This window comes from Mustelus asterias, unplaced genomic scaffold, assembly GCF_964213995.1.
Source record: "Mustelus asterias unplaced genomic scaffold, sMusAst1.hap1.1 HAP1_SCAFFOLD_4918, whole genome shotgun sequence".
NCBI classification, from domain to species: Eukaryota; Metazoa; Chordata; class Chondrichthyes; order Carcharhiniformes; family Triakidae; genus Mustelus; species Mustelus asterias.
In genome coordinates, this window is record NW_027594861.1 from 2,501 (window position 1) to 11,511 (window position 9,011).

The 9,011-nt window shown below is 59.7% G+C and overlaps 1 protein-coding gene across 1 annotated transcript in view; it reads left to right on the forward strand.

Moving 5' to 3' along the window:
- LOC144491284 (histone deacetylase 4-like) overlaps positions 1 to 7,117 on the forward strand; it is a gene marked incomplete at both ends in the record, with an annotated part of 8,150 nt that extends 1,033 nt beyond the window's left edge. The window contains 2 exons of the mRNA XM_078208960.1: positions 3,251 to 3,454; positions 6,934 to 7,117. Of these exons, the coding sequence (XP_078065086.1) occupies positions 3,251 to 3,454; positions 6,934 to 7,117 (388 nt within the window). The remainder of the gene's footprint in view (positions 1 to 3,250; positions 3,455 to 6,933) is intronic.
- Between the last annotated feature and the right edge of the window lie 1,894 nt (positions 7,118 to 9,011).

A 9,011-nucleotide genomic window follows, 5' to 3' on the forward strand; every position in this document is an offset into this window, starting at 1 on the left:
GTAAGGGACTGACACACACCTGGGACAGGTGAGGGGCAGACACACACCTGGGACAGGTAAGGGACTGACACACACCTGGGACAGGTAAGGGACAGACACACCTGGGACAGGTGAGGGACAGACACACCTGGGACAGGTAAGGGACAGACACACACCTGGGACAGGTGAGGGACAGGCACACCTGGGACAGGTAAGCGACAGACACACACCTGGGACAGGTGAGGGGCAGACACACACCTGGGACAGGTAAGGGACTGACACACACCTGGGACAGGTGAGGGGCAGACACACACCTGGGACAGGTAAGGGACTGACACACACCTGGGACAGGTAAGGGACAGGCACACCTGGGACAGGTGAGGGACAGACACACACCTGGGACAGGTGAGCGACAGACACACACCTGGGACAGGTGAGGGACAGACAGACACCTGGGACAGGTGAGCGACAGACACACACCTGGGACAGGTAAGGGACTGACACACACCTGGGACAGGTAAGGGACAGACACACACCTGGGACAGGTGAGGGGCAGACACACACCTGGGACAGGTAAGGGACTGACACACACCTGGGACAGGTAAGGGACTGACACACACCTGGGACAGGTAAGGGACAGACACACACCTGGGACAGGTAAGGGGCAGACACACACCTGGGACAGGTAAGGGGCAGACACACACCTGGGACAGGTAAGGGACTGACACACACCTGGGACAGGTAAGGGGCAGACACACACCTGGGACAGGTAAGGGACTGACACACACCTGGGACAGGTAAGGGACAGACACACACCTGGGACAGGTAAGGGGACAGACACACACCTGGGACAGGTGAGCGACAGACACACACCTGGGACAGGTAAGGGGCAGACACACACCTGGGACAGGTAAGGGGCAGACACACACCTGGGACAGGTAAGGGACTGACACACACCTGGGACAGGTGAGCGACAGACACACACCTGGGACAGGTAAGGGACTGACACACACCTGGGACAGGTAAGGGACAGACACACACCTGGGACAGGTAAGGGACTGACACACACCTGGGACAGGTGAGGGACAGACACACACCTGGGACAGGTGAGGGACAGACACACACCTGGGACAGGTGAGGGACAGACACACACCTGGGACAGGTGAGGGACAGACACACACCTGGGACAGGTGAGCGACAGACACACACCTGGGACAAGTAAGGGACTGACACACACCTGGGACAGGTAAGGGACAGACACACACCTGGGACAGGTGAGGGGCAGACACACACCTGGGACAGGTAAGGGACTGACACACACCTGGGACAGGTAAGGGACTGACACACACCTGGGACAGGTAAGGGACAGACACACACCTGGGACAGGTAAGGGGCAGACACACACCTGGGACAGGTAAGGGGCAGACACACACCTGGGACAGGTGAGGGGCAGACACACACCTGGGACAGGTAAGGGACTGACACACACCTGGGACAGGTAAGGGACTGACACACACCTGGGACAGGTAAGGGACAGACACACCTGGGACAGGTAAGGGACTGACACACACCTGGGACAGGTAAGGGACTGACACACACCTGGGACAGGTAAGGGACTGACACACACCTGGGACAGGTGAGGGGCAGACACACACCTGGGACAGGTAAGGGACTGACACACACCTGGGACAGGTAAGGGACTGACACACACCTGGGACAGGTAAGGGACTGACACACACCTGGGACAGGTAACGGACTGACACACACCTGGGACAGGTAAGGGACTGACACACACCTGGGACAGGTGAGGGACAGACACACCTGGGACAGGTAAGCGACAGACACACACCTGGGACAGGTGAGGGGCAGACACACACCTGGGACAGGTAAGGGACTGACACACACCTGGGACAGGTGAGGGACTGACACACACCTGGGACAGGTGAGGGACTGACACACACCTGGGACAGGTAAGGGACTGACACACACCTGGGACAGGTAAGGGACTGACACACACCTGGGACAGGTAAGGGACTGACACACACCTGGGACAGGTAAGGGACTGACACACACCTGGGACAGGTAAGGGACTGACACACACCTGGGACAGGTAAGGGACTGACACACACCTGGGACAGGTGAGGGACAGACACACCTGGGACAGGTAAGCGACAGACACACACCTGGGACAGGTAAGGGACTGACACACACCTGGGACAGGTGAGGGACAGACACACACCTGGGACAGGTGAGGGACAGGCACACCTGGGACAGGTAAGCGACAGACACACACCTGGGACAGGTGAGGGACAGACACACACCTGGGACAGGTAAGGGACAGACACACCTGGGACAGGTAAGGGGCAGGCACACCTGGGACCGGTGAGGGACAGACACACACCTGGGACAGGTAAGGGACAGACACACCTGGGACAGGTAAGGGGCAGACACACACCTGGGACAGGTGAGGAAGAGGGGGTGGGACATGTGAGGGCAACACACCTGGGGTTAAGAGAGTTGGGCTTCAGATTAACTCGGGGGGGATTTGGGGGTAGAGATTAACTCGGGGGGGATTTGGGGGTAGAGATTAACTCAGGGGGGATTTGGGGGGTACAGATTAACTCGGGGGGATTTGGGGGTAGAGATTAACTCGGGGGGGATTTGGGGGGTACAGATTAACTCGGGGGGGATTTGGGGGTAGAGATTAACTCGGGGGGGATTTGGGGGGTACAGATTAACTCGGGGGGGATTTGGGGGTAGAGATTAACTCAGGGGGGATTTGGGGGGACAGATTAACTTGGGGGGGATTTGGGGGTAGAGATTAACTCGGGGGGGATTTGGGGGGTACAGATTAACTCGGGGGGGATTTGGGGGCTAGAGATTAACTCGGGGGGGATTTGGGGGGTACAGATTAACTCGGGGGGGATTTGGGGGTAGAGATTAACTCGGGGGGGATTTGGGGGGTAGAGATTAACTCAGGGAGGATTTGGGGGGACAGATTAACTCGGGGGATTTGGGGGGTACAGATTAACTTGGGGGGGATTTGTGGGTACAGACTAACTCGGGGGGGATTTGGGGGGACAGGTGATTGGGGTTTGATGTTTTGCACCCACAATTCACAATCTCTTTTCTTGCCCCTTCCCTTTCGTCTCCCATTTTACCCCCTCCCCCCTCGCTAACCCCCCTCTCTCCCTTATCCCCCTCTCCCCTCCCTTACCCCCCGCCCCCCTCCCTTAACCCCCCCCCCTCTCCCCTCGCTTACCCCCCTCAGTTGATGTTGAAACGAAGAGCGATTCAGAGTGAGGAGGGCGAGGGGGAGAGGCGGGGTCCTGCCGCGAGGGGCGGAGCAGGGGTCTCGGAGAGGACGCCCCCCTCGAGGGCGACCGGAGGGCCAGAGCGAGCGGGCGAGGCCAAGACCGAGGCGGGGTCCACGAGGCACGGAGTCCAGGAGGGGAACGAGAGTGGATTCCGACAGGTACGGACAGGAGAGAGGGGAGAGAGAGACCCCCCCGACTCACATCAGCATGGGACGCACGGGGTTAGATACAGAGTAAAGCTCCCTCTACACTGTCCCCCCCATCAAACACTCCCAGGACAGGTACAGCACGGGGTTAGATACAGAGTAAAGCTCCCTCTACACTGTCCCCCCATCAAACACTCCCAGGACAGGTACAGCACGGGGTTAGATACAGAGTAAAGCTCCCTCTACACTGTCCCCCATCAAACACTCCCAGGACAGGTACAGCATGGGGTTAGATACAGAGTAAAGCTCCCTCTACACTGTCCCCCCCATCAAACACTCCCAGGACAGGTACAGCACGGGGTTAGATACAGAGTAAAGCTCCCTCTACACTGTCCCCCATCAAACACTCCCAGGACAGGTACAGCATGGGGTTAGATACAGAGTAAAGCTCCCTCTACACTGTCCCCATCAAACACTCCCAGGACAGGGACAGCACGGGGTTAGATACAGAGTAAAGCTCCCTCTACACTGTCCCCCATCAAACACTCCCAGGACAGGTACAGCACGGGGTTAGATACAGAGTAAAGCTCCCTCTACACTGTCCCCCCATCAAACACTCCCAGGACAGGTACAGCACGGGGTTAGATACAGAGTAAAGCTCCCTCTACACGGTCCCCATCAAACACTCCCAGGACAGGTACAGCACGGGGTTGGATACAGAGTAAAGCTCCCTCTACACTGTCCCCCATCAAACACTCCCAGGACAGGTACAGCACGGGGTTAGATATAGAGTAAAGCTCCCTCTACACTGTCCCCCATCAAACACTCCCAGGACAGGTACAGCACGGGGTTGGATACAGAGTAAAGCTCCCTCTACACTGTCCCCATCAAACACTCCCAGGACAGGTACAGCATGGGGTTAGATACAGAGTAAAGCTCCCTCTACACTGTCCCTCCATCAAACACTCCCAGGACAGGAACAGCACGGGGTTAGATACAGAGTAAAGCTCCCTCTACACTGTCCCCATCAAACACTCCCAGGACAGGTACAGCACGGGGTTAGATACAGAGTAAAGCTCCCTCTACACTGTCCCCCCATCAAACACTCCCAGGACAGGTACAGCACGGGGTTAGATACAGAGTAAAGCTCCCTCTACACTGTCCCCCATCAAACACTCCCACAGGACAGGTACAGCACGGGGTTAGATACAGAGTAAAGCTCCCTCTACACTGTCCCCCATCAAACACTCCCAGGACAGGTACAGCACGGGGTTAGATACAGAGTAAAGCTCCCTCTACACTGTCCCCCATCAAACACTCCCAGGACAGGTACAGCACGGGGTTAGGTACAGAGTAAAGCTCCCTCTACACTGTCCCCCATCAAACACTCCCAGGACAGGTACAGCACGGGGTTAGATACAGAGTAAAGCTCCCTCTACACTGTCCCCATCAAACACTCCCAGGACAGGTACAGCACGGGGTTAGATACAGAGTAAAGCCCCCTCTGCACTGTCCCCCATCAAACACTCCCAGGACAGGTACAGCACGGGGTTAGGTACAGAGTAAAGCTCCCTCTCCACTGTCCCCATCAAACACTCCCAGGACAGGTACAGCACGGGGTTAGATACAGAGTAAAACTCCCTCTACACTGTCCCCATCAAACACTCCCAGGACAGGTACAGCACGGGGTTAGATACAGAGTAAAGCTCCCTCTACACTGTCCCCCCATCAAACACTCCCAGGACAGGTACAGCACGGGGTTAGATACAGAGTAAAGCTCCCTCTACACTGTCCCCCCATCAAACACTCCCGGGACAGGTACAGCCCGGGGTTAGATACAGAGTAAAGCTCCCTCTACACTGTCCCCCATCAAACACTCCCAGGACAGGTACAGCCCGGGGTTAGATACAGAGTAAAGCTCCCTCTACACTGTCCCCCCATCAAACACTCCCGGGACAGGTACAGCCCGGGGTTAGATACAGAGTAAAGCTCCCTCTACACTGTCCCCATCAAACACTCCCAGGACAGGTACAGCACGGGGTTAGATACAGAGTAAAACTCCCTCTACACTGTCCCCATCAAACACTCCCAGGACAGGTACAGCACGGGGTTAGATACAGAGTAAAGCTCCCTCTACACTGTCCCCCCATCAAACACTCCCAGGACAGGTACAGCACGGGGTTAGATACAGAGTAAAGCTCCCTCTACACTGTCCCCCCATCAAACACTCCCGGGACAGGTACAGCCCGGGGTTAGATACAGAGTAAAGCTCCCTCTACACTGTCCCCCATCAAACACTCCCAGGACAGGTACAGCCCGGGGTTAGATACAGAGTAAAGCTCCCTCTACACTGTCCCCCCATCAAACACTCCCGGGACAGGTACAGCCCGGGGTTAGATACAGAGTAAAGCTCCCTCTACACTGTCCCCATCAAACACTCCCAGGACAGGTACAGCACGGGGTTAGATACAGAGTAAAACTCCCTCTACACTGTCCCCATCAAACACTCCCAGGACAGGTACAGCACGGGGTTAGATACAGAGTAAAGCTCCCTCTACACTGTCCCCCCATCAAACACTCCCAGGACAGGTACAGCAGGGGGTTAGATACAGAGTAAAGCTCCCTCGACACTGTCCCCATCAAACACTCCCAGGACAGGTACAGCACGGGGTTAGATACAGAGTAAAGCTCCCTCTACACTGTCCCCCCATCAAACACTCCCAGGACAGGTACAGCAGGGGGTTAGATACAGAGTAAAACTCCCTCTACACTGTCCCCATCAAACACTCCCAGGACAGGTACAGCACGGGGTTAGATACAGAGTAAAGCTCCCTCTACACTGTCCCCCCATCAAACACTCCCAGGACAGGTACAGCAGGGGGTTAGATACAGAGTAAAGCTCCCTCGACACTGTCCCCATCAAACACTCCCAGGACAGGTACAGCACGGGGTTAGGTACAGAGTAAAGCTCCCTCTACACTGTCCCCATCAAACACTCCCAGGACAGGTACAGCACGGGGTTAGATACAGAGTAAAGCTCCCTCTACACTGTCCCCCATCAAACACTCCCAGGACAGGTACAGCACGGGGTTAGATACACAGTAAAGCTCCCTCTACACTGTCCCCCATCAAACACTCCCAGGACAGGTACAGCACGGGGTTAGATACAGAGTAAAGCTCCCTCTACACTGTCCCCCATCAAACACTCCCAGGACAGGTACAGCACGGGGTTAGATACACAGTAAAGCTCCCTCTACACTGTCCCCCATCAAACACTCCCAGGACAGGTACAGCACGGGGTTAGATACACAGTAAAGCTCCCTCTACACTGTCCCCCATCAAACACTCCCAGGACAGGGACAGCACGGGGTTAGATACAGAGTAAAGCTCCCTCTACACTGTCCCCCATCAAACACTCCCAGGACAGGTACAGCACGGGGTTAGACACAGAGTAAAGCTCCCTCTACACTGTCCAATTGGTCTTTTTGCAGCAGGCTCTCCTGTGGGATCTTCCCTGGATCCATCAGCCGCATCTTCTGACCCCCATGGAGCCCCTGGGGGTCCCGTACCCCGGGAGGTGTCACCGGCCGCTGTCTCGGGCTCGTTCATCCCCGGCCTCCGCCTCTGTCCCGACTCCTGTCCCTGAGAATCCCAGCAAAACCTCCTTCACCACCGGTAAGTGACACCGGGGTCGGGAGGGAGGGAGAGGGAGGGGGAAAGGGGAAACGGAGATTGGGAGAGAGAGATTGGGAAGGGAGATTGGGGGAGGGAGATTGGGAGAGGGGGAGGGGGGAGGGAGGGAGGGGCGGTGGGGGGAGGGGGGGAGAGGCGGTAGGGAGGGGGGGGGACGGGGGGTAGGAGGAGGGGGTGGGAGGAGGTGTGGGGGAGGAGGGGAGGAGATGGGGGGGGAGGGGGAGGAGTTGGGGGGACGGGGGGAGGGGGATGGGGGAGAGGGAGGGGGAGGGGGGGAGGAGAGGGGGGGAGAGAGGGGGACGGGGGGGGGGGGGGGGAGGGGGAGAGAGGTTTTGTTCTCGGTGCTGTTGGAAGTTTTTGGAGACAGGCCGTGCCTCTGTCTTTCCCCCCTCTCCCCTTTTGTGAGAGGGAAATGGGGGGGGGAAGAGAGGGGGGGAGAGGGGAGGGGAGATGAGTGGGGGGGGGGGGGGAGTGGGGGGGAGACGGAGGGGGAGGGGGGGAAGGAGGGGGGAGAGGTGGGGGGAAAGGGGGGGAGGGGGGGAGAGGGAGAGGGGGGAGAGGGAGGGGGGGGAGAGAGAGAGGAGGGGGGAGAGAGAGAGGAGAGGGGAGGAGAGAGAGAGGAGAGGGGGGGGAGAGAGAGAGGAGAGGGGGGAGAGAGAGAGGAGAGGGGGGGAGAGAGAGAGGAGAGGGGGGGAGAGAGAGAGGAGAGGGGGGGGGAGAGAGAGGAGAGGGGGGGGAGAGAGAGAGGAGGGGGGGGAGAGAGAGAGGAGAGGGGGAGGAGAGAGAGAGGAGAGGGGGGGGAGAGAGAGAGGAGGGGGTGAGAGAGAGAGGAGGGGGGGAGAGAGAGAGGAGAGGGGGGTAGAGAGAGAGGAGAGGGGGTAGAGAGAGAGGAGAGGGGGAGGAGAGAGAGAGGAGAGGGGGGGAGAGAGAGAGGAGGGGGGGAGAGAGAGAGGAGGGGGGGAGAGAGAGAGGAGAGGGGGGGAGAGAGAGAGGAGGGGGGGGGGAGAGAGAGGGGGGAGAGGGGGAGGGGCGGTAGGGAGGGGGGGACGGGGGGTAGGAGGAGCCGGTGGGAGGAGGGGTGGGGGACGGAGGGGGAGGGGGGAAGAGGGGGGGAGGGGGGAAGAGGGGAAGAGGGGGAGGGGGGAAGAGGGGGGAGGGGGTAGTGGGGGGGGAATGGGGGGGAAGAGGGGGGGAGACGGAGGGGGAGGGGGGGAAGAGTGGGAGAGCGGGGGGAGAGAGAGAGGAGAGGAGGGGAGGGGGGAGAGAGAGGGGGGGGGAGAGAGAGAGAGGGGGAGGGGGTGAAAGAGAGAGGGGGAGGGGGGAGAGGGGGAGAGGGGGAGGGGGGGAAGGAGGGGGGAGAGGGGGAGAGGTGGGGGGAAGGGGGGGAAAGGGGGGGAGAGGGGGAGAGGTGGGGGGGAGGGGAAGGGGGGGAGAGAGAGAGGAGAGGAGGGGGAGAGAGGGAGGAGAGGAGGGGGGAGAGAGAGAGGAGGGGGGGAGAGAGAGGGGGGAGGGGAGGAGAGGGGGAGGGGGGAGAGGGGGAGGGGGGAGGAGGGGGAGGAGGGCGAGGGAAGGGGGGGCGAGGGGAAGGGAGGGGCGAGGGGAAGGGGGGGCGAGGGGAAGGGGGGCGAGGGAGAGAGAGAGGGGGGAGAGGGGGAGGGGGGGAGAAAGGGGGAGAGGGGGAGAAAGGGGGAGAGGGGGAGTGGGGAGAGGGGGAGTGGGGAGAGGGGGAGTGGGGAGAGGGGGAGTGGGGAGAGGAGAAGGGGGGGGCGAGGGGAAGGGGGGGGCGAGGGGAAGGGGGGGCGAGGGGAAGGGGGGGCGAGGGGAAGGGGGGGGCGAGGGGAAGGGGGGGGCGAGGGGAAGGGGGGGCGAGGGGAAG